General features: G+C 42.0%; 1 protein-coding gene and 1 pseudogene across 1 annotated transcript in view; one reads left to right on the top strand and one right to left on the bottom strand.

The window, feature by feature from the left end:
- The window catches only part of CATSPERB (cation channel sperm associated auxiliary subunit beta), a 67,730-nt gene that overhangs the window by 9,551 nt on the left and 30,440 nt on the right, over positions 1-27,739 (top strand). Inside the window, exons 4-14 of the mRNA XM_053928231.1 lie at positions 832-892; positions 3,549-3,644; positions 7,799-7,948; positions 11,429-11,524; positions 11,622-11,740; positions 13,223-13,255; positions 15,678-15,744; positions 16,018-16,064; positions 16,460-16,645; positions 18,201-18,353; positions 21,189-21,333. Coding sequence (XP_053784206.1) covers positions 832-892; positions 3,549-3,644; positions 7,799-7,948; positions 11,429-11,524; positions 11,622-11,740; positions 13,223-13,255; positions 15,678-15,744; positions 16,018-16,064; positions 16,460-16,645; positions 18,201-18,353; positions 21,189-21,333 — 1,153 coding nt within the window. The remainder of the gene's footprint in view (positions 1-831; positions 893-3,548; positions 3,645-7,798; positions 7,949-11,428; positions 11,525-11,621; positions 11,741-13,222; positions 13,256-15,677; positions 15,745-16,017; positions 16,065-16,459; positions 16,646-18,200; positions 18,354-21,188; positions 21,334-27,739) is intronic.
- LOC112311213 (pyruvate dehydrogenase (acetyl-transferring) kinase isozyme 3, mitochondrial pseudogene) lies at positions 1,776-3,108 on the bottom strand (annotated as a pseudogene).

The raw sequence follows: 27,739 nt of genomic DNA, 5'->3' as shown, positions 1-27,739 counted from the left end.
CACCTCCCCCACCAATTTTATTTTAATTTGTGAATAGCACACTCTCCCCCATTCTCCATCTCCCATGGAATGTGACAGGCAAAATGTCTGATTTTATAAATAAGGAAAGTTTCAAGGCTATCATCTTTATTGAAGATTCATTCTCATTATTCAGAACATTATATGTAGAGGCAGTAGATTTTGGAAATTGGGGTGAATGCATGCTGACACCAGGTTGACTACTGTAAATTAATTTTTCTTTTTAAAAATTTTTTATTGTTATTCAATTACAGTTGTGTGCCTTTTCTCCCCATCCCTCCACCCCACCCCAGCCGAACCCCCTTGTTTGTTTTTTTAACATGTCCTTCCATGGGTCTTCTCTGCACTTGTGTTGCCCAAGAATTTGGGAAGAGTTTATACTTAACACTTAGATCATACTTGCAGCTCATTTGCTCCTGGGATTTCCCTCTCAGATTCCCAAATGCTCTGTAAACACCAAGCTCTGTCCCCTGACACATCAAGCCAGCACTGCTTTAGCTTTGTCTGCTTGAGCTTGGCTGGATGATATTCCACTTTGTGGCTGTAATATTATACTTATACATACCCGATGAACATCTTAGTTATTTCCAATCTACTACTATTACAAATAATGATGAAGAATATTCTTGAATACATTTCACACATATGTGAGTATAATGTAGGATAAATTCCTAAGAATAAAGTACTGGGTCAAGGGTTTGTGCATTGGATGCTTTTGTCTTACATTTGTTTTTAAGAGATAGGGTGTAATAGGCAGAAATAAGTGTTATTAACATTGTAAAACATTGTTTTCTGATGTCTTTTTTACTTAAGTACAGTCATCAAGCTAACTGGCTGATTACTATTCCCAGAGAAAACATTACAAAAAACACAGGTAAGAGTGACCTAAATTGATTATTTTAGTCATGGGTCTGGATTCCCAAATTTAACAAATAAAAATATTTATTATATTACAAAAGTATTTGCTATCCTATGTAAATATCTCATATACTATAGTATTTGGGTCATACTAACAATTACTTGTGCTTAATCTGAAATTCAAATTTAATTGAAAATTAATTTCTGTATCTGAAAATTCTTTTATAGATTGTTCCGACACATACATTTACATTACTCTTTATTTAAAGTAAAGTTATTTTATAGAACTTGAAAAACTAGAGTACTGAGAAATTCCTGTACCAATTCATTTTACTTAAACCGAATCATTAATCTTAAAATGTTATAGGCTATAATGTGTAATGTGTTATTTTACCACGGAATCTGCTATCAGGTGGTATGTGGCAGCCTGGCTTTTGTGCTTATTTGCCACTTGGTGAATTACTTATTCAAATCTTGTTCAAGTTCGTTATATATTCTAGATATAAGTCCTTGTCAGATATATGATTTACAAATATCTTCTGCCAGTCTATGGCTTGCATTTTTCATTTCTTAAGAATGCCTCTTGAATATCAGGGGTTTTGATTTTGATGAAGTCTAATGTATCCGTTTTTAATTTTATGGATTGTACTTTTGGTGTCACAGCTAAAAAATCTTTGCCTAGCCCAAGCTGATGGTTCCAATTTTGCATTTAGGTTGATGACTCAGTTTGAGTTAATTTTCATACACTGTATGGACTGAGGTTAATTTGGGGGAATTATGAATATGCAATTATTCCAGCACTATTGTTATACAAATATTTTGTCTCTATTAAATTACTATTTCTGGGCTATCTTTTACCAATACCACACTGTCTTGATTACCGTAGCTTCATAAAATGTTCAACTAGTTAAAGAAAATAAACCTTCAAGCACTGGAACAACTATGGTGCCAATTTTCAGATTGGGCACCATCCCCTTGGTCACTTCTCTGATGGATAAGTCTTCTTTACCCGAAGTAACATGGGTTTTAACAGCCAGAGAGCCCCCTTTTCTATAACTCTTCATGTAGTTCTACCGTTGTTCTGAGTTCTTGAATAGCATGTGAGGAGGGCTCATAAACTACCTGAATGTGTTTGTCTGGAGTTTGGCATTGAACTCAACTTCCAGCCCTGGGTCTACCAGCTGACACTGTTCACACAGCCTCTTGGCTGTTTCATATGCATCTTTCACTACCTTAGCCATTTCACAGGTGGGATTAATACTTCCTTTGTATTTAGGATGAGCAGGCTGAGTATCACCACCAAACAGAAGTGTGTGCTGGTTAACAAGCATGTGGAAAGAGATGTTGTTGGTATAAAACCAGTCCAGAAAATATTGAATGTTACTCCCAATGAAAATATCAACCCCATCCTTTCCTTATGTTCGATCATTTCATATACCATTATAAGAACCACATCATTATTTCTAATTTTAATTAAGACTTGTAAAAGTTATCCCATACCTGTGGATCTGCAGGGCTCGTATTTTTTCTGTTTTAAAAGTGCATGGAAACTACGTATATGCCAATTTTGATCCAGTCCCAGAGCAGGCCAGTTAGGTTCTCCATCAGAAGGTCAACTTTTCCCATTGTGTTAGCCAGTTGTGCCGGAAGTTCCTTTTGTAGAAGAACAGATGATGTTTCTCACACCATCATCTTCCACAAAGGCCAGGAACTGCTTGATAGAGAGCAGCTGACAGCAAGAGCACCAATAGCAGTTGATCTGCTTGGGCACCAGGTGCTCCAGCAGTCACTGGAAGCACCATATTCTAGCTGGGGTGGGGTGTAGCTCCACCGAGAGGCCTGGGCGGACACAAGAGCTTGAGCAGTCAGGCTGTGTGGGTCAGGCATCTTCTGCATGGGTGCACCCTGCTTTCAACTTCAGCCCCAGTCCTGGCCCGTGGGCACCACCACTGCAGCAACGCCCAGGCTGCATTCCGCATCCGTGGCTTCCCCAGATCCCACTCACACTTTTAGCTCATCGACATTTTTTACTTGAAGTGGGTTTCTTAGAGTTAGCATATGGTTCAGCCTTGATTTTTACATCTAATCTGGAAATCTGACTCTTGATTGGTGTTCTTCGACCATTTACATGTAATCTAATTGTTGGTATGGTTGTAGTAAAACCTACCATCAGGTGTTCTCTACTTGTTCCAGCTCTTCTGTCTCACTTTTCTCTGCCTTTTCTGTCTTCATTCATATTACGTGTTTTTTGTGATTCCATTTTATCTGCACTGTTGGCATATCATTTATGCTTTTAAATGTTCTTATTGTCGGCCCTAGGGTTTACACTCTATATTTTAATTAATCACAGTCTATTTTCAAAAACCACTATACCATTTCACCTGAAGTGCATAATTTGCTTTTTACCAATCCACAACTGTCCTCAGAGAAAAATTATGATCTGAAATATTACCTGGATTCATTGCTATGCCAATAGATCGATTCACAACTCCTTTTCCTCCCTGTGTCATTGGAATGTTTGTAGGAAGAACATCGGAAAATATACATAAATGTAATCAAAATGATTGGGAAATTAAAAGTAATCATTGTTAGTTGATGTTTATACCATCTTAAATTTTACCAACATGACATAGTAAAGAATAGTTAATTATTTGCCTTTTGTTTTCAAACAGATATTGCAGCTACAGAAGAATGGTTAGTGAGAATTAATTTACAACATGGATTAGATATTTATACTACCGAAGGAACACTATTGGATACTGTCCGAGGTAAATGGCAGCAGATGAGAGTAAAATGGAATTTGTGATATTCTTTCGACACATCTTGTAACCTACTATATGCCCAGCTCTGTGCTAAGTACTAGAGATAAACAAGAGATGCTCGTGCCCCCGGAGGCACTCACAGCCCGAATGAGATGCACAAAGAATTAAATACGCGTGGGTGATGGTTCAGTGGGGTCCGCAGCGTGTGCTATAGAAATACGGAAATCTGTCTTCTCGGTAGCCACACGGCAGGTCATCACGCACAATGGCTTTCTCGAGTAGTTTCTGCATATTTTATAAGATGTTACGGAAGATTATGTTCATTGCATGGTGGTCTTCTGTATGAGGACCATCAGCAACATTTCTTGTTCAGTCTCAGTAAGAGCATTTCTATTTTTTCATGAAACACTGGCTGTTTTGTTTTAAGGCTGTGAACATTGAGTGATATGACTGACTAGGTTTCTTCTTTCCAGTTGTCTGACTTATAGCCCCATTTCTGGATCATCTGTAGCACTGTACAGCATTTAAAAAAATATATTCAGTCCTGGATCTTGTGTTCATCCTCACTTTTTTCACCTTCCTTTTGACTCTTATTCTTTTTTTTTAATTCCTCACCTAAGGATATGTACTTATGGATTTTAGAGAGAGAGTAAGGGGGGAGGGAGAGAAACTTTGATGTAAGAGAGAAACATCCATTGGTTGCCTCCCAGACACACCCCAATGGAGGATCAAACCTGCAACCTAGGTGTGTGCCCTGACTGGGGATTAAACCCGCAACCTTTTGGTGTATAGGACGATGCTCCAACCAACTGAGTCTCCCAGCCAGGGCTTTACTTTATTCTTTTACTCCTACTTTAATATGGTACCATTATGTAGATTACAGAGTAAAAATAAATATTACCTTTTATGTAAAGGATCACCGGGGTAGCTTTAAGAAAAGCAATGATGTCTGGACCCCACCACACACCAATCACAAGCTGATCTCTTTAAGTGAGGCCAGACGTCTGTAGTCAAAAACGAATTTCCCGGGTGATTCCGATATGTAGAACTGCTCTAGAGAATGTCTGCATATGTACTGAGAGACATGTACAAATCTATGTAATGTGGTGCTATTTGTAGTAAGAAAAGTGGAAAATAACATAAATGTATAGCAATGGGGGAAGACAAATAATGTGGTGCATTTTGTTAAAATGAAGTAAATAGATCCATATATTGAGAACAGAACTCAAAAACATTGAGTGAAAAATCAAGTTTCAGAAGAGGGTAGGAAAACATTTATCTAAAATTCAGAAAACTGCCCTGGCTGGTGTGGCTCAATGGATTGAGCGCCGGCCTACAAACGAAAGGGTCACCGGTTCAATTCCCAGTCAGGGCACATGCCTGGGTTGAGGGCCAGGTTCCCAGTGAGGGGCGTGTGAGAGGCAACCACACATGGATGTTTCTCTTCCTCCCTTTCTCCCTCCCTTCCCTTCTCTAAAACTAAATAAACAAAATCCTTAAAAATAAATAAATAAAATAAAATTCAGAAAACACATAAAGCAATGCTGTATGTTGTTCAGGGGTATATCTACATTGTAGTAAAAGTGAAAAAGCGTGAGCGAGAAATACACACAGCAGTTTCGTGACAGGGGTGGCGTTTGGGAATGGGACTTCCATCAATTCGGTATTGTTTTATTTCTCCAACCCAAAGTAGCATATCTGAAACAAAATGACCAAATGTTGTGCTCGCCTGTTTTCATAGTGTCCGAAATTTTTAAAAATAGTGTCAGTTATTCAATCATTGCACTTTTTGAGACTCTGATATTTTGAATATTTTTTTAGTTTAGTCCATGTTTTTCTAAAATAGTTTATTTTGTGGTACTTTTTGTCCATTACCATTGTCCCCCTTACACCCTCTTCCACCTCCACCCACCCCATCCCCCACCCGGCAATCACCACACTGTTGTCTGTACCCATGAGTTCTTTCTCTTTTCTGCTCCATCCATTCACCCCCTAGTCTCCACCCAGAGCTGCCAGCCTGCTCTCTTATCTATGAGTCTTTCTCTCTTTCGCTGATTACACTCATATGTGGAATCTAATGAACAAAGTAAACTGAAATTGAATACTTGTAAATACTAAAATAACAATATAAAATTATTTGAATTTTAAAAATAATCTGTAATCTGAATCACTCACACATTGAAATGTACCAAAAGCATTACATACTGCATTACAATTTTAATGTACATTATTTAGAATTTACGGAGGACCACAAATTAGTAGTTCTTAAAAGTTCCAGATGCAGAAATGAGAGCCTCCTGTTAGAGGGGCCGAAAGGTGCCCTGTGTCGTGGAAACGCAGTGAATGTCAGACAGAATCGAGTAGAGTGACTTTGGAGAGGCTGGCAGCTATCGTGGTAAAAAGTGTGCATTGTATTCTAGTCACAGGGAAAAGCTGTTGGAATGGTTTAAGCAGGAGAGTGGTAAGTTCTGGTTTATGCCTCATAAAAAGATCACTTTGGCTGCTACGTAGAGAACTGACTCTTGGGGGAAGGATGGCAAGAATAGAACACAGGAAATTGATGGCGGCTGTGGCCGTGGTCCACTCAAGAGATGGTCTGGGAGTCCTCGGGCTGTGGGATGAGCAGTGGAGAGGGTGAGAAGGAGGAGTCTTCAGAGTACATGTTGAAAGTAGAGATGATAGGACTTCCTGGTGAATGGGGGTGAGGGAAACGGCAGTATGGAGGACAGATTCTAGATTTCTTACCGCAGCAATCGAGTGTGTGATGATCTTGCTCACTGACATGCTGAGGACATGGGGAGAGAACACTGGAAAATGGCAATGAAGGTTAAGGTCAGGCGAACAGTTGGAAATACTTATTCACTACTAACTGAAAGAGATGTTTGAAAATGTTGTCCTCACTTCCTACTCTCCCTTCCACACCCCAGCCCAACCCACTAAAGTAGTTCTTAATCACCATCATTAGCCACCTTCATATTGGTCACCTTTCTGTCTCTGGTCAAATTCTCAGTAGCAGTCAAGGCTTTTAATCACTCCCTCATTCTTAAAGTCTTTAAAATACAACAGCTGACTTGAAGGAGATCATACATAAGGGATGTTTCCAAGTCAGTGCAGCCGTGTCCAACTGCGAGCCCGCATCTCCCGTCCTCCAGGATCTGGTCGTTAATTGCCTGCACACGCATGTGACGCCCTGGAAAGTGAGCTGCCTTGCCCCAGATCTCTTTGACTTTTGGAGTGGATTAGGTTGGTTATAAATCGTCTCTCTTTCCCTTCTTGGCCATCCCTACACTATGTCAACCCAAATGGAAATCTAGCTCCTTCCCTGGCTTTGCACAGTGAAAAAAAAGACCGTATGTGAAAAATATATCACAGTCTTCAGTTTTGTAGCAGATTTTATTAAAAGTTTGGGGAGCTGCAGAGGACTTACATGGGGACAGCAGTATTCTGTCACGTTTCCCTGGCTTACTTTTTGTAGGCACTTTTCTCATTTTTTCAGAAGAAAGGAAATCGTCCCATTTTCTTACGCATTAACATTAGACTTTATCCAGCTCCAACCATCTGCATATCTAAGAGTAGACTGCTGAGTTGAAGATGTCCCACCTCTGATTGGTTGTGGGTTTTTTTTCCTGTTAGTTCTACCCCAACTTCTTTATATCTTCCAGAAGTCCCTGTAAGTGTCCTGGCCACTAATGATAACTTTCCCTGTGTGCCACTGCTCTTCAGATCCATTCTCATTTTCTGAATCTCCGCTGCGGTTGAAATGGAGCTGGGGGGAGAGAACAAAAAGTAAACGTATGGGCTCTGGGGGCAGAAGTTGCGCTCTGAGTTACAACTGTGCATATCCTGTGATCTAGAAATTTAGTTTCTGGGCATAGATCTGTGGCCAATTATTTTTCCAAAGATGGCCAAAGCAGATTTGTTCCATCCCACGTGCTCCTCTGCAGTGTAAGGGCGAGGGCCACGAGACCTCATTCTTCCCATTCTGGAAAATAAGAATTGCCCTATTTCCAATGAATAAGGAGAGTCAGGCAGTACCCCCATTTTTGGGACAATGGAACAGCCCCTTTACACAGTTCCTCTAAAACCCTTAAAGGAAAGCACCAACGTTCCATTTTCCAGAGTTCTGCCTCAATTTAAACACCTGCACTTGATTTTCACAGAACCTATTCTTCAGTGGAAACTTGGGACTAGGATAACCAAAGATAAAGTCACTAAATTATACCCACATGTGGCAGACCTGAAAGTGACAAAATGCCCTTGCGCCAACGACGTAGCGTTGCTGGGCTTCATTCTGAATCCGGCTGGTAACGGTAAGTGAATGGCCTCGTGAATGTTGGAAATGGTGTTTTGTACTTTACAACAGCGAGGTTTACCTGGCAGTGCGTGCCAAATGCATAGACACAATGGAGTAAAAACGTTTCCTAAAAATACCTAAGAGTTTACTTTTGCCGCTGTACCTTGTCTATTTGAGAGTGTGATTTACTATTTTTTCCTCTGGCCTTTTGCCATGTTAACAGTGACTTCAGTGTCTTTCCTCATTTCCTTTATCCTCTGCTCTCCACTAATTCGTTACTTCCTCCCAGAGACCCTTCACTGTGATTCTGACCCATCTATTGGTGCGTGGCTATCCTTGCCACGTGTAAATAGGTACCGCGGTTCCAAGGTATCGTATTTTGTCATTTGTTATGGGTGTGTTTTAATGTTACTACCATCATACTTCCTAGGGTCCTTCCACAGTTCAGCTACTGACTGTGTTATTCTAGTTGTTTTTCCTAGGTCATTGATCACTGCCGGTCCCCCCAAACCAGTGAACATAGAGGAATAAATACATAGATAGAAGAACTTAAAAAATAAGAAACAAAGTTCTATTACTCACAGACAATGTGTATCCACATAAAAATCCAAAAGAATCAGCAGAAAAACTATCAGAGCAAATACGAGAGTGCTACAGCATTGAGGGGTGTAATAACAATTTATGAAAACCACCCCACCAGAGACCACCAAAGACTCTAATTTTAAAGTTTTTATTCAGAAAATAACAAACCTCTAGTGGTACCCAGAAAGAAACAAAACAAACAGATGAGAAGAGTGGCGAGGCCTGTTGTACAGAAATGATAAAAAAGACTAAGGTAAACATTTATGTCCACGAACAGGAGCTTCTAATGTTGTAAAGATGTTAATTCTGTGCGTCAGTGCAACACAGTTCCAGGTAAAGTTGTAACAGTGTTTGTGTGTGTGCGGGAATTGACAGGCCAACCCCTGAGTTCATATGGGAGAGTGAAACAGTATGAATAATAAATAGCAAACATCATTTTAAAAAAGAATAAAAAGAACAAAAACTTGTCCTACCATGACTTACTATAAAGTAAGAGTCAGACCATGCGTTGGTATAAGGAAGACAAATAGAGGACCCCAGTTTCTTTGCATTCCTAATGGCTTCCAATCTTTTAGTTACCTCTAGCTCTGAGTGCCCGCTTGTGCTAAATTAGTTTAGCTAGAAATGCGCCTCTTTCCTCTCTACGTCAGCTCACAGGAGCTGGTTTGTCCCACAGATGCCAGGCTAGATAGGGCCCCTCCGCCTTCTCTGTATCCAAACACCGGCATGAACAGGCCCTACCTCTGAGAGCCACGGGGGAGCAGCCATTCTTTATCCCTTGTGTTCAATCTTGCCACACACATGAGAGTCCCAGGGAGAAGGGACAGTCTCTGCTTGTTGGGGTCTCACTCACCAGACCACTTCAACATGTCGCGAGAAGAAATTACTTCAGCCACCCTTTCCCCAGCTGGCCGCCCCTGTACTCAAGCAGAACCAAGGTTTGCACAGCGTCAAGCAGCCACAGGCTGAACCAGCAGTTCCCAGGCGAGGCCCTTGTCTGTGCCCCAGCCTCACACCAGATTTGACATTTCCTCTCGATGCCCAATGAGCATCTCAAGTGTCACAAGTGTAATCCAGAACTCTTGACTTGTCTCCCTCTGAAATCTGTGCCTCCCCAGTGTTCCTCTTCCTAATCAACATCCAGTTACTGGAAACTCAATTCCAGGCGTTCTCGACTGCCCTTACTCTGGTGACTCTACAGGCTGGTGCTTTACCCAGCGTCCATCCCCATGGCGACCATTCTCACCACTGCTCAAATCTGAAGTCAGCACTGTTTCTCCACAGACCAATGGAGAGCCTCTTATGTGGTCTCCCTGGGTCTAGTGTTCTCCCAGTATAACTCACCCTCCATCCAGCTACCAGCGTGATCTCATGTAAATCAAATCCCATCACCTACAAACTTCAAGTACTCCAGGGCTTCCCTTTGCCTGTTGCAGTAAAATCCAGACTCTTCACTGGCTTGTCTCAGCTTCTGTAACCCTGGGATCCATTGGTGGCCAGTGTGCCATGGAGAGTGGCCTGAATTCTGGTCTAAAATATTAGCCAGAATGAAGCATTAACTATTTCTGAACTTGGCTGGAGTCTGGTCACGTAGCATCATGCTAGACACTTACCGTCATGCCCACTTAGAATATACCATACTGTTACCTGTAGAACTAGACTTCGTGCTCAGAAAGGCAAAGCTTAGGTTTAGCTTTTCCTCTTCCCGGAAAAAGCAGATGATGGTAACGCTTTCTACATTTTTCCCTACACAGAAAAGAGCCAGGAATTAAAATACATTCTTTACAATATGACTGACCCTGCATTCATCCTTTGGAAACAAAGTGTATGTATTAGATTATCAACTGTCCTTGGGGCCCCCACACCCCACACCCCTGAACCCCAGGCATCGTGACTAGCCTTCAGAGTGACATCCCGCATTTAAAACACAAGACTCCCGACATTCCTAGCTGTGGCCAAGGAAAGGTAGGATCAGGGAGCAAAGTACTTTTGGTTTTTGCAATATGTTTGGTCATTGTTTCAACAGGTTCTCATGAGGCATTAGCAAATATTTTTTTCTATTTTTAAAATCACAAATATTAAAGTTTCTTCCCTCTTGGAGTTTACATTTTCATGTTTCCTCTGGAGGTTTTTTATTGTTTACTAAAATTGTACTAATGATGTAGGACCATATTTGTGCTCAGAAGGATATGAGGGAGGAAAAACTCTTCATCTCCCCTCTTAAGTTTAGTGCCAGGGGTCTGTGAATTAAACTGTCAAAGATTACCAGGAGAAAAGGCATGCAGTTTTTACTAATACTTACATTCATGGGAGTTCAAAGAAGTAGTTACACTAGGGAGTTTACATACCATTTTAACAAAGGGAAGGGACCTGGGCTTCAGAGGGTGACACATTATGGGAAGTGACAGGGGAACAGGTGGGGGGACTAAGGTCTGTTTACACTTGTCTCAGTGTCAATTCCCATCTCTGGTGATAAGAGTGTCCTCCTCTTGCTGGTACAATGGGGCACCTTTATCAAGGAAAGATGTATGCCCTGCTTTTAGGCAGATGAGGGGAAGACAGAGAACTCGCCTTGCATCTGTTGATTCTCAGTTGCCTTCAGCTCAAAATAATCCTTATGGCAAAGTGGCATATTTTGGGGTGGCATATTCTGACCCCCTTCAATAAAGCAAAATCCTTAGTAATTAAGTCGGATGGCCAGCTAAAATCCTGCGGTGTAACCTGAAGTCACTTCACCTTTCCCGTGCTAGGGGAGGTGAGATTCGAGCTGAGGGAGTGGAGTGGAGGCGTAGGTGGAGAGTGGGGCGGAAGGCGGAGCAGATGTGGGCTCGGGCGGGGGGACCTAGCACTGCAGAAGCCAGTTACTCACTTTGCAAAGTCGTCTAGTCTTAATTGTCCTTTCCTCTTGTGACAGGTGTTTATTTAGGCCTCAGCTTTTCTGGATTTTGGGAGTATGATGACACCACATGGTATGACCTGACTGATATGATCTATTCCCAAGTTGGAGAAGGTAATTCCTTTAAGAGTGCCTTCATCTTCAGCATTTCATTTATATCAACACTTGATCAGTATTTCACCTTTTCCTTACGGACGATTTCTTCCTTTAGGACACATGGAGCTCTCGGTGGTGGATATGGTTTTAGCAAATCATTTCTTTGTTATCCTCACATCTTTGGGACTTTTTATAAGTGAAGATCTTCGTTATCCATCAAACCCTGTCCAAATGGTATGTGAACTGCTTTGTAATGGATAGTTAACCTGAAATACCTTTCATGACATAAAGTAGAAGCATCAATACTTGAGTTATGCGCAGTCTCTCTTAGAGTTGAAATGCTTCTTCCTTTTAAAAACCTGTAAAAGCATAATGCAGTGACTTCTTCCTTTGCCTCAGAGGGTTGACAACATCGTTTGGAAATGGCGCTAGTTTTATTGCTATACAGATTTACAGTAAGTTGTACATACATACAAGTAGAGGACACTCTACCTGCCTATATAGCTACAGTTGTATATGTTCCCAAAATACTTCAGGGTAATTGATAAAGCTAAATATAGTACTGCAAGGTAACCTAAATTAAAGGGACTTTTGGTGTTGAGAGAAGGGGAATATACCATACTTTGCTGTGTATAATGCACACCCACGTTTTGGGCCCAAACTTTCAGGAAAAAAATCTTTCATTTTAATTTTTTAATTCATTCCATGATTTATATTTAGATACTTGTTTTTCGTACTGTAAAGGAATTTTAGCATTTATTTTTGAACATATGGGTATCGTTATTGCTTTCTCGACTTATGCTTTTAACACATAAGCATAAATAAAAGATTTAAGACATTTATATAGATACGGAATTAGTGCTACCCATGTATAATGTGCATCCTTATTTTTCCCTGAGCCGTTGGGGCAGAAAACTGTGCATTATACGTGACAAATACGGTGCGTTTTGGTGGAGATACACAGGCTTGCATAGAATGAAATTCTTAAGCATGTTAATAAACAGCTCTTAAAAATTACAAGAGCAATCAGAGTAGTCAGAAAGACTTAGGAACAGTGGAAGAAAAGATAAGGACGAGTATGGAAGGGGCAGTTGTCCTGGAGGAGAAGCAGGTATGTCTTATGCACAGGAATTATGACCTTCCTTTGGGTGTACCAATATTCACAGGCTCCCCTCCTTCCTCACTGTCTCTGAGAAAGTACCATTTGTTGCTCGGACAGCTAATCCATCTGGCCTTCCATGTGCTTATCATATAGTTGCTGAAGCTGAGTTGTAGATGCCAGGAACAGTGACTCAAGTTCAGAGTCCAGAGGGCCCAATCTAGGGTCTGCACTGGGCTGAGCAGCAGGAGGCCCTGGGGAAATGGTAGGTTAAGGGTGTGCCTTCCCAGTCCCAAGAGGGTGGCGGATTTAGTGCGCGAGGGCAGCACACTTCCTCCCTCCTCCACTGCAGTCTTTAGCAGATGGGGTGTTGATCCCAAATCCCGGCTGGCATTAAGTTAAGGTGTGAGCAGGTTGACCCCATGGTGAAACAAGGCAAAGACGGATGGGGAGATCTCCAGGATGTCGTGTGGATGACTTAAGGGGCTGGTTTCAGTGCAGTGCTCCCAACTGAGGGGCTAATGAGAGACATTGCCTTCAGTATAATTTAAATGTTATGTTTTGTTAAGCCTTCTCAGAGGCAAGCAAAAATTAAAGTTCTTTTTTTTTCCTTCTAGTTTTCAAGGGCAGACTTTTGTGGTTTCGAAAGGGTAAGATGCTTTCAATGTCCAAGGGTTGTTAAAAGATATGTTTCTTTGGTGCCTTAAGAGATGAGGTGCAAGACGAGAATTCACGATATAGATTATTCCTGTTACTATAATGTTATTTACCACTTAAGCTTAAAAAATTGTATTTCTACCACTTATGAAGCAATAGGACACAGTGCCCTGCCTTGTTTTGGAGGCCATGCCACCCCTGCTTTCTGTTCCGCCCCGGATCATTGTGGGCGTCGGGTGTTTTCTGCACAAGGGCGCCCAGGCGAAGAGAGAGTCTGGGCTGAAACCTGGCTAGGACTTTACTCCCCGATCCCTCCACCCCTGTGCAGGAGAAAGTCACTTTCTAGTTTGCACATAAGCTAGCCACACCTCTGCGTCTGCCTTTTGGGGAGATTTTATTCCATCGGTTATCTCCCCTCTCTGTTACAAGGTCAAGTTTCATGATTCAATAGGTCATTTCCACCAACACACAAGTTTCTGTTTGGAAACCACGACAAAAATTTTGAGTATCCCTGGCCTTTTGCCATGTCCCCTCCGCATCCCCACCTCACACACACGCACAGCCAAAAGTGAAATTGTTCTGAACAGTTTAGGGATTTCCCTTTGGATTAGACCTTTATTATAATGGCCGAAGGAAGGGTGGGAAGAATGGGATGTATGTGGCTATTTGAGAAGGTTTGAAGGAGTTAATACTTGATGACATTCATTTACTTCTTTATTCACTGTACAAACATTTGAGTACTTTCTCTAGCCCATGCTTGTTTAGACAGAATTCCATAATGAACAAGACACTGTCCCTACTGCCATTGTAGACAGGAATCGGGGCTTATTGAAAGTAAAGCAGGTAACGGAAATAGAAGGCGAAGGGAAGATAAGATTCTACTTTAAATAGGGTGACTATAGCCGATCTCTCCGAGGAGGTGAAATTCAAGCAGAGACTTGAGTGACGTGCAGAAACACATTCAGACAGAGGTAATAGTGAGTACAGGGATCCTAAATTGGGAAGCAAGCATGGGGAAAAACCTGTTAGCCACCAAAGTCTGTTTAGTAGAAATAGCAGGGATTTGGGGCTGCTTCTTCAAGGGTAAAATTCTGTGTTGTATACGAGACACAAGATCCTTCACTCCTGTCATGTCTACCCCTCAGGCCATCCTTGCCAGCCATTAGCTTCAGTCTCCAAACGTTTTCTCCAGTCGTTAGTAAGAATAGCTACCAGGTTCATAAGCAATCGGTTTAGCCATCCCAACAGAAGGACAGTATCTCTTTCCCCAGAGTTCCCACCAGTCGCAGGGCCGACTCATTCACCTGATGGGATCCCATGTCCCTTCTTGACCAGTCTTTGTGGCTCTAAGTCAGACCTGGGTCATGTGCTCATCCCTTGGAATGAGGTCCACCTGCTCAGGTGAGCTTATCTCCCAAGATGTTGACTGGGCTGTTGTCAGTCTGATTTCAGGTAGGAAATAAGCAAGAAGGAATCTAAAGAGGAAGAAAAAGGAATGTCAGGTCCCGATAAAGATTCTATATTAATTGCTCAGATATTATAGTGATAATTGTGGTGTCCTGCAAACCTGAAGATTTATATGAGAACTCAAAAAGTTCATTCGATATAACACCTTAGTCTGAAGGTGCCACACCATTCAAGTAAACTGTTGTGCATTGTGTTAAAAGTCTGTTTTGTTTGTTTGTTTAGCAGTTTTATTGAGGTATAATGCACATAAAATTCACCCATTTACAATTCAGTGGGCTTTAGTGTATTCGCAGAGTTGTGCAACCACTACCACCATCAATTTTAGAGCATTTAAAAGGATAATGCACAGATTATACAGACTTTATTACTGACCTATAAAACTGCGAGAAGCTCTCCCTTTGGTTTCAACAATAATTTGGACGTCAGAATCTTCCTGTAACAAAGAAACATCTCACACTCTTGCATATAATTCACACCCAACAAAACATACACAATCTCACTTTCTTGAAAGCTTCTCTCTTAATGATCAATTTTTCAAAACCTATGTTTTTGTGGCTCTTTTCTTATCGCTTCTCGCTGCTGTCAGGCTTCCGTGAAGAGTGCTTACGCTTAGCTGCACCCAGTGCGGATAAAATATAGGCATGCAACCCACAGTGGCGGTGACAGAAGGCTAACAGTTTCTGGTGGCTTCAAAAAGACTAGGTCATGAGGCAGGGCGCCTGCCATTCACACATGCTGATTCATGTGAAATTTCTTTTTATTCCTTTTCTGTGTGTGTGTGTGTGGTTCAAAAAGCATTATTCTTATTTCTTGTCCTCACTCTACAACCTTTTATTTGCATATAATTTTCCTCTTCTTATTTGCCTCACAGTCCTGAACTATTGAACTTTTACATTTTTAAAATGTTTTTCCTATTTCATATCTTGATATTTTTATTTGTTTATGTAGGTGGACTATGTCAAAGGAAAACTGTGGTATAATGAAAGATGTTTTGCTAACAAAGAACCATTTGAAGGTAAATTTTAGTTGAAGTGGTGTTGGCAGGCTTTTTTTTTAACATAGCATATATGGATCAAATAAAGTGACAACATAGAAATAGAATAAAATGTAAACTTAGGTTTGTTCTGTATAAGTTAATGGCTTAAAACTAAGGGGGGAAATTCATTTAAATCCGAGACAACAGGCATGCCCTGATAGAAGCACAAGAAATTGATTCTAAGTGTATATTTAATAATACACTTAGAAGTTTAGGTGCTGTTTGTGATTTCTGTACCTTCCTATTTTATAGTTGACTACGTTACTGTCACCTTTGAGAGAAACAGGACCTTAAGTGAGGTATGGCATTGAATAGTTTAAAAGGTAAGAAATTTTATTGTGCACAATTTTATGATTGTTTTTAATCTAAACAAAAATAGCGATTCTACAGACTTAGAGGCTTAACAATTACCCTTGCTCCCTGTAATTGGGTGCCTGTCCTGGGGTTTAATGATGATTAACTAATTATGTCACTTCTAGACCTATGCAGGGGTTCCAGAAAAACAACCTGTGCCCGAAAGGATGCTTTCTGAACTCACATCCCCTGGAAGAGAGCACAGGCATTAAAGATTTAACACTTAAAAAAAAAATTTAACACTTTTATTTGTAGTCAGTCATTAGTTTATTTGCTTAAGAAAACTAATTAGAGCTCATATGTCAAAAACAGCTTCACCTTCGCCTTTCTCTTTTTGTAGGAAAGCTCTTGTTTTTATAGTAGAGAGCCGTTTCTTGAATGGTTACCTTGCTTACCTCCCCTTTCGAAACAAATGAAATCTATTCCTTCAACTGTAATAGCGTTTCTTGTGGACCAAGAGCATAATTCCGGAGTCTACCTCTTACATAACCAGGTAACGCTCACGGCCATTCCCCCTGACACTGCAGTAAGGAAAGCTTAACTGAGTAGAACCATTGCCACATTCTTGTCGGCTTTGGAGGTAGAGTTCGATCACACTAGCGACAGCAAGATTATTTATGGCTACTAACAGAGATTAAGATACTTGAGGGATTTCTTGCCTCTGATTGTCGTTCCGTTTGATGAAAATGGAAAAGAGGATGCCTTTTGCATAGTGATTCTCCTTTGCTTATTCTCCCTGAGAATATACGCTGAGTTAGGACTCAATAAATATCATGTTTCATAAAAGTGGTTAGTTTAGATGAGGACTGTCAACCTCATTTTCACCGGGGGCCATATCAGCCTCACGGTTGCCTTCGAAGGGCCGAATGTAATTTCAGGACTGTAGAAACGTAACTACTCCTTAACTAGGGGCAAGGAGCTCGGCGCTGCTGACTGGCAGAAACGAGGTGCCGGGCCGGATAAAATAAGGTGGAGGCCGGATTCGGCCCACGGGCCTTGTGTTCGCCACCCCTGCTCTACATGAACAAATAATGGAAATTGCCACAGATCTATACATTCTATTCCAAAGGGTCTTAACCCCAACTGTGAATTAGAATTTTTCTTAGAGCCACTATGTGTACTTCAGCCCTACCCTTATGATTTTAGGGGAGAAAAGAATAATTTTTCTCTTCCCTCTTGGGTTCAGTGACCAGGGTCCTGCTCCTTAAACTGACAAAAGAGAGAATGGCCGTCGGAAAGGAAACAACTTACTTATATGTGCAGTGCCTGTACAGGCAGGTGCAACTCAGTGATGAGTAACTCAAAAAGGGGGCTCAAATTTGGGGGTCATGTGCCTTCTTAATGGGTGAAGGGGGTGAGAATGGCACTTGAGGAAGAAACAAGTGAAAGAACATGGACTTACAGGGGGTGAGATAGTTCGGGGTCACGTCTGTTTACACAGGTGTGAGTGGTCTTTCTGCCTCCTTTGGGGCAAGACATCTCCCACGAAGGAGGGATCAGGTCAGTTGTATTCACATTCCCCCTTGTGTGAGTCCATCCACCTTGAGGAGGGAATTTTTGGCAGTCTTATTTATCAGAAGTTGCTGCTTTTAGTCAGATAAGGGAAGGCTTTCTTTTCTGCATCTGTTGAATCTCAAATGTCTTCAGCTGAAAATAATCTTTATATCAAAGCGGCACCTCTTGGGGTGCATATTCTGATCCCCTTCAAGATCATGACCCAATGGAATTGGAGTGTGGCTCAGGGGCCCCCACTCTTAAAAAGCAGTTTGAAGTGATAATAATGAGCTTGGGCATTGGAGTCTTTCTGCTGATTTCTGCTGAGTTCAGTCACTCTTCCACTTATTATAGAACCTTGGACAAAGCATTCCATCTTCTAAACTTCATGTTTCATAGCTACTCAATGGATGGGGGCACAGAGTAAAGAGATACCGATGTTGCTAATCGTTCCAGTTCTATGCTGTGTTAATGGGTCCCTATCTTAATCCCAATCTGCGTAACAGGAAACTCTGAAAATTGTAACATGGACTAGTATTATTCATGGAACAACTCTTATGATTGCCCAATGCTTTATCTGTTTCTAGAAAGCAACCACTGTCTCCGTACACACCCTAAAGGGTAACAAACCAGTATTGAAACACAAATTTCCACTTTTCACGTTTCCGTCATCCTTCTCGTCTCCTGTTGGAATGGTATTCCATCCACGAAGCCATTTTCTCTACGCCTATGGGAATCAGGTGGGTACCCATGAAATTTCACTCTCCAGTGTAGGCGTGAGTCATTCGCTTCATCTGTGATGAGTGGTTATACACCAAGTAAAGAACTGTCGCTGATGATCAGCAAGGTGGAAAGCCCAATGAAGAGGGGATGAGAGGAGAGCAATTAGAGACAATGAATACAAACTTTTTGCAAAGTTTTGCTGAAATGTGGAGCTGTGAAATGAGGCAACATTTGCAGGAGGAAGGGTGTTCAAGAGGTGTGTTTTTTTTTCCTTAAGATTGGAGAAATCATGCTGTGTGCTGATGGGAATTATTCAGTAGGAGGGGAAATTGGTGCTGCGGGAAAGAGCGATTTCTGGAGCAATGCATATTTCTAAATAGATGAGAGGAGGTGAGATCTCTGCTCCAGGGGAGCAGGTGGCCCCAGGAGGAAGATTATTCTACAGTAACAGGAGGGAAGAGAGAGTTGATGGGTTCAAAGCTGGTAGATGGATAGATGTGGTAATGGAACTGTGTGGGAACTTATCTCCTATTTTTGCAATAAAAAATCAAAGTCATTATTTGACAGTGAGGATGGAGCAAGTGTTGGAGGTGTGAGGGAAGAGAGAACAGAGTAAAATAGTGGCCTAGGAGGATGGAGGGATGAATAAGGAAATGCAGTGTGATCAGCTTGAGCTTTGTGTCCGTGATTCAGAGTGTGAGCAGTTCAGCATTACTGCATGTTCTTCTCCCTGCTCCGATGTGGGAGTCCACACATCACATAGGAGACCGTTATATTTAACCGCTGCTGGAGTTCTACCAAGAAATTGCTGATAAATAAAACAGTGTACAGAAGGGAATGCAATAAGACAAAGAACAAAATTAAGAAATTAAAGGTATGAATATTTTTAAAATAGCAAACTCTAAAAGATATGACCAAAAGAAATGATTGTCTATGTAGAAAATCTAAAAGATACATGCAAATTGGATGGAAGAAAATGCAGACAATTGTAACTGAATAAAAAAAAAGATACATGCAAATTACTAAAACAAGCAAAAAGGAGAAGGAGGAAGAGCAGGAGTCTGTTCCTTAAAGACATGGAAAGTGAAAGTACAAACTGGAAGTAATATTTGCAACATACTTAACTGAGAAAGAATTATATGTAAGAATAAATAAGAACTTCTACAAAGCAATACAGAAGAAGCTGAGTTGATTTAAAAAAATACAAATGGACATTTCACAGAGAAGGAAATACAAATGGAATAAACATGGGAGAAGATGATATAATTCACAAGTCGTCAGGGACCTACAACTCAAAAATGCCCACAGTATTCTCAGCTATTGAACTGGCAGAATCAGCCCCGACCTGCACGTGTTGAAGAGGACACGAAGCCCTTCGTGGTGCTGATGGGAGGGGCGCGTACTGCAGCTTTTTAAGATAGCAGCTTGGCCTTATTGTTATCCTGTAGATTTTCATGTTTGCGCACTCTGTGACCACCAATGTCACTTTTTTGCTGAGGGAAACATATTTATGAGGAAAAACTTAAAAATTTTCATCACAGCACTGTTAATGATGGCACTGGGTAACCGAAAATAACTCAGATGCCCACGACAAGGAGGATGAATAAATTACATTTTATTCACATAATGAACTATTTGTTATACAGCAATAGAAAAGCAAATTAACTGAACCCTATGCAAAGTGTATGAATATAAAGTAAATGGTACTGGGTGGGGGGAGTAAGTTCTAGAAGACAATAGATAGTGTGGTACCCTTGTATCAAAAAAAGAGTTTAAAGAAAAAATAAAATGAAGCAATGTATTAAACATATTTATATGTGCTAAAACTAAAACACAGTAGCAAGGGAATGAAATACACAAATTTCAGGACACTGGATATCTCTGAGGAAAGCGGCAGAGTGGTAGGGTTGGGGGGGAGATTGATAAGAAAATGTAAAGTAGCAATATGCTGATTCTTGGGTTGGGCTTCAGTTCACATGTATTCATTATATTATTAAATAAATAACACAAGAAAATAAAACTCAGCCATAAATAGATCAATAATTTAAAGTATTTAGAAAAATGCAATGAGATGCCATAGTTTTCATTCCAGTAATCAGTAAAACTTAAAAACAAATTTTTGATGATATAAAGTGTTGGTGAGGTTTGGAGAAATGGGTGCTCTCATCATTACTTATAAGAATATAAACTGGGTCAGCAAAATTCAAGAACATTTAAAAACCAGGGATCTTCATTTGAGTAAGCCTTAGGCTATTCGAAGAAGTAGCAAGCAGGACTCATCTTCCAACAAGGCTCCCAACAGTTGTTACCCAAAGATGAGGAAGCGGGGAAACTGACATGCTGTGTGGGCTGGAGCACATCGAGGACTCACTACGGTCCCGGGACACACTCTTGCAAAGGCCCGGGGCTCTTTCCCACCAAACACGTTCACAGACGCATCTGCCCATGCCTAGAACGGGGAGTCCCACGTCAGAATGGGGTCAACTCTCTCGCCCTGACTCAGGTACACCCAGCACTGCACCCTTGTGTGAACAAGGGGACCCCATGCGGGAGATGCTGGGCATCACTTCATTCTCTCTCACATTCACCACGCATGCTGTGTGGACCTGAGCCCGCCACACACCCTGTCACGCACACTCTGGGGAGGAAGTGCAGGGTGGGCTGAGTGAGGAGTCTGTACACGTGTGCACACGCATGTGCACGGGAGGTGGGGGAGAGGGGAATGGACGGATGTGGGAATGTGGAAGAGATGCTGCTGCGTGGATTTTCTCGCGCAGGAAGATAAGGCTGATGGGGAAAGGCCGACGGGGCGTGGCAGCTCTCTCATGGGGGCTTCCTTTTTGTTCCCTTAGGTGTGGCTGTCAATGGACGGCGGCAACACTTTTGAATTACTGGCCGACTTGCACGACGAGGTCATAAAGAGCACTTACCATAGCTCCTACACATCCGATGTCATTTTCGTTTCCCGAAGTGGGAAGGCTTACCTGACGAAGGCAGGTGAGGCACGCACGTTTATCGGTGTGGGCACCAGGTGAGCCAGGGCTTCCAAGGCATGAAAACTCGGCCCTGTCCATCCACTAACCTTAAAGTCTACAACCTATTAGGAGTGATTGGTAGGTTTAAATATGGTTTCAATTGTGGTAAAATACACATAACATACAACTTACCATCTTCGCAACTTTAGGGGTGGAGCTCGGTCATGTTACATACGTTCAGAGTGTCCAGTGGCCATCACTGCCATCCGTCCCCTGCGCTCTCTCTATCTTGTAAAACTGAAACTCTGCCCTTTAAACACATACTTCCCCCTGCCCCTCTCCCCATGGTCCCTGGCAACCACCGTGCTCCTTTTTACCTCCGTGATTCTGACTACGCCTGGTCTCTCCATCAGTGGAATCGTGGGGTGTGTGTTCCTCTGTGACTGGGTTATCTCCCTCAGTATCATGTTCTCAGGGTCCGTTCATGCCACTTCACACTGCAGGCTTTTCCTCATTTTTAAGGCTGAATCATGTTCCCTTTATGTCTACACCGCATTTTGCTTATTTGGCCATCCCACTGATGGACGCCTGGGTCTCCTCCATGTTTGAGCGGATGTGAATAGCACTGTTAGAGACACAGATGCACACATATCCCTTGACACCCTTCTTTCAGCCCTTCGGGGAGGGTACCCAGAAGTGGAGTTGCTGGATTGTACAGTAGTGCTATTTTTAATTTTTTTTTTTTTTGAGGAACCTCCATACCTTTTCCACAGTGGCTGCATTTTACATTCCCCGCACCAGTGCAGAAGTTCCGACTTCTCCACATCCTCTCAGCCCTTGCTGTTTTCTGGTTTCTCCATAGCAGTCCTCCTAGCAGGTGTGAGCCGCTGTCCCATTATAGTTTTTCCTTCCATTTTCCCCGGTGATGAGTGATGACGAGCATCTTGTGCTGACCACCCGTTTGTAAATCTTCTTCGGAGGAATGTCTGCTCAAGCCCTTTGCCCATTTGTTAACTCAGTTGCTTGTATTTTTCGTACTGTTGAGTTTTAGGAGTTCTCTACATATTCTGGGTATTAATCCCTTCTCGGATATATGATTATATGATTTGCAAATATTTCCTCCCATTTTGGGGGCTACCTTTAATCTCCTGGTTCAGATAATTTCTGGGTATTTTCTTGGCTTTGATGCTATTTGCCCCAAGAGAACACAGGTGAATTATATCCGAGACCTGCTTGCTTCTGCTCGTCAGGTAGGACGTGGATTCGCTTTCTCGGCTCAGGGCATCGCCTGGGGCGGCTGCGATGTGGCTTCAGTCCGGAGGACTTGACTTCTCCCTCTCCTTTCTCCCCGGACGCCCTCTCATCCACCGTCCACTTCTCGCTTGTTAGAAGGGTGTTACGGAGGGTCCTCAGGAATGTTTAATTGACTTTCCTCCTCTCAACATTGCCCCAGAGGGCGGGGTGTGGAGTGGCATGACCTGGTACCCCAGAATTTTCTCTTTCTTTCCTTAGCTCTTACTTTGGTTTTTTTTTCCCTATTGTGACATGTTGTTCCTCTTCCTTTTTTGATTTCTACCGATGGCTTTGGTTTTGCTCTCCATTTACTTATGTATGTATTTGGTTTTTATGGTAAAATATACGACAAAATTTAGCATGTTAACCATTTTGAAGCGTACAGTTCACTGACAGGAAGCACATTCAAATTGCCCTCCAACCATCGTCATCCTCCGCCTCCCTGCAGACCTTTCTCATCTTCCCAAACTGAAGTTCCATACCCACGAAACAGCAGCTTCCTCATCCTCCCTCCCCCCAGCCCCTGGCAACTACTTCCCATCCGCGTTAACTCGACTACTCTGTGTCCCCCAGGTCAGGGGATGCGCGCAGTGTTTGCCCGTTTGCGACCGGCTTGTCCCCCTGAACACATCGTCTTCCAGGGTCATCTGCGCTGCGGCGTCCGTAGGTGCTTCTTTCCCGTCCGTGGCCGAGTCACAGTTCATCGTACGGATAGCGCACGTTTTGTCAGCCTGTTTATCAGGATATTTGAGCTGATAGACATTGGATGTTTTTCCCCCTTCGGGGTCTTATGAATAATGCCGTTATGAACCTTCGTGCACAAGTTTTGCATAGGCCCGTGTAAGAAATCAAGAACCACCTGCTAGAAGAAGGCAGGGGATGTCTTCTTAACTGTGGAATAGGCAAACACGCTGCACAGGATGTGAGAAGCGAGAAGCACTAATCATAAAAGGAAAGATTCATACACAAAACTTCAGAAAGTCTATATGTAACATATAAAAAATTACATATAATTTATATACAATATATAGGTGTAGATATGTAAATATATATAATATATACATTTGGTTCATTCCGTTAGCGTTCATACAGTGAGGACACCACCAGCTGTGTAAAAGTAATGCTGAACTTTACTAACGTGAGAGACACCTGCAGGAATATAGTCCCCCCACCACACTCAGGTAGCACTTCCACAGACTACCGAGTGAGTGGGGAGATCGGGCTAAACTTGGGGACATCTGGTAAGGTCCAGCCAGAGTGGGAGGAACAGGTCGTCTCCAAACAAGCGCGAGAGCGGTTTTCTTTTGGTTCGTTTCTAACATCGTCAGCATTCTTGACAGTCTAGCTTAAATTCAGTTTTTTCCTGGTCTCGTAAGTCTCCGATACAACTTTATTTTTATTTTTTTTAAAGATTTATTTATTCATTTATTTTTAGAGAGGGGAAGGGAGGGAGAAAGAGAGGGAGAGAAACATCAATATGTGGTTCCCTCCTGTGTGCCCCCCACCGGGGACATGGCCTGCAACCCAGGCATGTGCCCTGACTGGGAACCGAACTGGCTATCCTTTGGTTTGCAGTCCAGCACTCAACCCACTGAGCCACACCAGCCAGGGCTCCGATACAACTTTAAACAAGCTTTCTGCAGGTGTCCGACATGACTTCAGAAAGCCTGGTTTCTTGGACCCCAGGATTGTGCCCTTGGTGCTCGGTGGCACAATCAGCTTTTGTCACCGTAACGTCTCTTTGTCCTTCCTGATTCAAGGGTGAGGAGAGACCACACAGTTCTGACCCTGTTTCCCCACGTCTTCAGCACTGTGTTTACTTTCTCCCGGTTCTGTCGATGCAGCTTCTGCTCAGTTCATGCTGGCGTCAAGGTTACCTGTGCGGTCGGTTTGTCTGGATCATTTGCTGAGACAGCATCAGGGCGGTGGCATTTAAGAATTTGGTGACCAGCCAACACATGGGCATGAAATAAACAAAAATGACTCTGAGTTTCACTGGGAGGCCGAGCGAGGCATGGGCCATGCTCAGTGCTCCGGAAGGCTCCCCCCAGCCACTTTGCTGTCAGTGAGCCTCTGACGCAAGCCAGTATGCGGGCTCCTAACCCCGTAGCTCTGCCTGGAGTTGGACTTCACGGAAAGAGAAGTGGGCAGCATATTTTCTTCTGTGTCTGACTTTTCTCAGTCAACCTTACGACTCTGAGAGTCCTTCAGATTGTTGCGTATGTTAGTACTTTGGTGTAGTCTTCCATCGTTTGAATATTCTACAAAGTATTCATCCAAAAGGTTTGGCATAAGTATGTTTGGTCTGGGTTTTTTTGTTGTTGTTGTTTTGTTTTGTTTTGTTTTTTTGCTGGGCAGAACTTTCAGTTTTTGGTATATAGTTAGGAATAGAATTGCTGCATCATCCAGAATATGTTTGTTTAGCTTTTGGTGGAAAAAAAATCAAGTGCTGCCAACACTTTTCCAAAGTGAGTGTCATCAGTTTACTTCCCTGCCAGCAATGGGAAGGAATTCCAGCTCCCCCCTCCTCACCAGCACCAGTATCGTCAGCGTTTTCAACACTGAGCTAAGTATGTAGCAGCATCTCATTTCCTTCGCATGAGTAATAAAGTTGAGCACGTTTTCTTATGCTCATTGGCCAACTTTTACATCTTTTTTTGTAAATTATATCCTCAGGTCTTTTTAAATCAAGTTTTGATTGAATTGACCTCTTCTTATTGATTTCTATGAGCTTTTTGACGTATTCTGGATATGAGTCCTTTGTAGAAATATAACTTGCAAACATCTTGTCCCAACAACTTGCTTGTCTTTTTTATTCTCTTCATGGTATTTTTTGATGAACCAAATTATTGATTTGTAAAAGTTGAATTTATTAATCTTTGATGATCAGTGCTTCTCGCTTCTCTACCTTGTTAAGAAATGTCTGCCTGTTCCAAAGTTAGGAAGACATTCTCTCACTTTCTTCTAGACATTCTTTCACTGTTTCAGATTTCTTATATAGGCCTATGTAAAATTTCTAACTTTGTATGTGTGGTTTGAGGTAAGGTTTATTTTTTCCCCCAATAAAGCTGTCAGGTTCTCTACTCTGCCCTTGAGTTAGACATTCAAGGTCATGAGATTTTCTAAATTTATTTTTGTAAGCTCTCTAATATATGCATAAAAGTCATACCACCCCACAATCTTTGTAAAAATCGTAATTGTCGTTGTACTCAGGCACACCGCCCCATTTCCCCTGAAGTCTTGCCTCCCACAGGCAGTCCACCGCACGGTACTCCCAGTAATAATCTGAGGCTCGCAGGGATTGCGGGTGTCACAAAACCCACCAGGCAGAGGTCACCTGTGCGTTCCTTAAATGTGTGAGCTACCCAGTCCCAGAATCCTGCCTTGATATTCTTCTGCTTTCCAGAGCCATTTCTGATGAAAGCACTATATCAGTTATGGTCCTGGCTGGAAACATAATGCCACTCCAGTGTATTCCCTGAAGAGCGGTGCACAGGGTTAGAAGAACCAACAATAATAGTAAAATATCCCAAGACTAGCAATAGGAGAAAGTCATTACAGTCCCTTTGATTAAAGGTGTACTATGAATAAATGGGTAATAGGCAGGTAGGTACATAGACAGACAGACTTCTCTCTCCTCCCCTTGTTCATATCTCCCGTTAGTGCCTGTCATTGGTCAACCCCAATCAGAAGCGGGCTAGACACAGAGCGCCAGCATTGTGATCCCCGGGGTCAGCCGTCCAGTGCACTGGACGAGAGAGAGAAAGCCTGAGAAAGGACCGGCACATCTTGTGAAACAAAAATCGAAATAGACTAAGCAAGATGACTTTGGAAACAGTAGAAATAATGGACACCTAAGAAAACTAAATTAAATGGGCAATATAAAGTCTAAACTTTAAAACATTATAGATATACATTATGGAAACATGTCTGTGTGCAGAATGAAAAACCAGTAAGTAGAAAGACTCTAAAATGACGGACATAGAAACTAAAGATTGAGAAACTGCAAGTTTTAGGAATTTCCAGTGATGCACAGAGGAGGCGACTCTGTGTTTCTCTGTTTTATCTACACGAATAAATGAATAAATACTGAAAATAAAAGTAAAGAAAACCAAAACTGATAATAAAAATTACTTTTTTAAAACTAAAAGCAAAAACACTTCTGAGTGATTTAAAATTGAAAATGTAAATCAGTTTTAAAGGCACAAGAAAATCAAGCCAGCCTTGGAGTTTTCTGCTGCAACAATGACTAGCACATATTTATGTAAAGAACCTTCAGAGAGAAATAGTACTACCTAAGAATCTGGAGCCACCTCGACTAGTTATTCATGTGCAAAGTCAACACAAAAGTGTTATAAATGTAAACATTACAGTTCATCAAACCTGAGGTCCATCCACTGTGAGATTCACCTTGTTAACACAGGGAATGACAAATTCTTCCGACTTAGCCTCACCGCAGTTTTAACAGTGATGCTGGGAGACACATAGATTGCTGTACAGTATTTCCCCCGCCTGGAGTTGCGTGGCTGGGTGCGGGATCGGGCGATTTTGCAGGTCATCTCCGCAGTAAAACATAATACACTTCCATCTGCTTGTGAGTTTCCACCTTTCTTAGGCCCCGTAAAGGACTTGGTGGTGGTTCTACAAGAAAATGTGGAATTGTGGTATTTCTTTCCGGTCAAATTTTGCTTTATTGGTGAATGTAGGCCTTGCTTTGTTTTCCCCTTGTGCTGCACCTACAATAACAATATAACTCGATGTCAAATTATAATGTAATTTTTTAAGGCGTTTTAATCGGCGATAAAAACTCAGTGTGCATTGCGCCAGTGATTCTGGAAACAAAGTGACCACAATGTAAAAGATAGAGCTAAGGCACAAGTAGGCACTTGACTACTATGGCGTGAGCGCCACCTTCTGGACAGTAACTGTAAGACATCAATTATAAAACATTTACGAGACATTAGCCTGTGGGGAAAAAATATAGCTTATGTTTATAGATGACATGTGGCATATTGAACCTTAGCAATTTTTATGGTTAATTTTATGTGTCAATTTGACAGGGCCAAGAAGTTTCCAGATCAAACATGACCTCTGGGTATGTCTGAGAGGGGATTTCCGGAAGATACAAGCATTTG

Source organism: Desmodus rotundus, chromosome 7 (genome assembly GCF_022682495.2).
Source record: "Desmodus rotundus isolate HL8 chromosome 7, HLdesRot8A.1, whole genome shotgun sequence".
NCBI classification, from domain to species: Eukaryota; Metazoa; Chordata; class Mammalia; order Chiroptera; family Phyllostomidae; genus Desmodus; species Desmodus rotundus.
The sequence above is the reverse complement of the archived record's forward strand: the minus strand, read 5'-3'. Positions and strand labels throughout refer to the sequence as shown.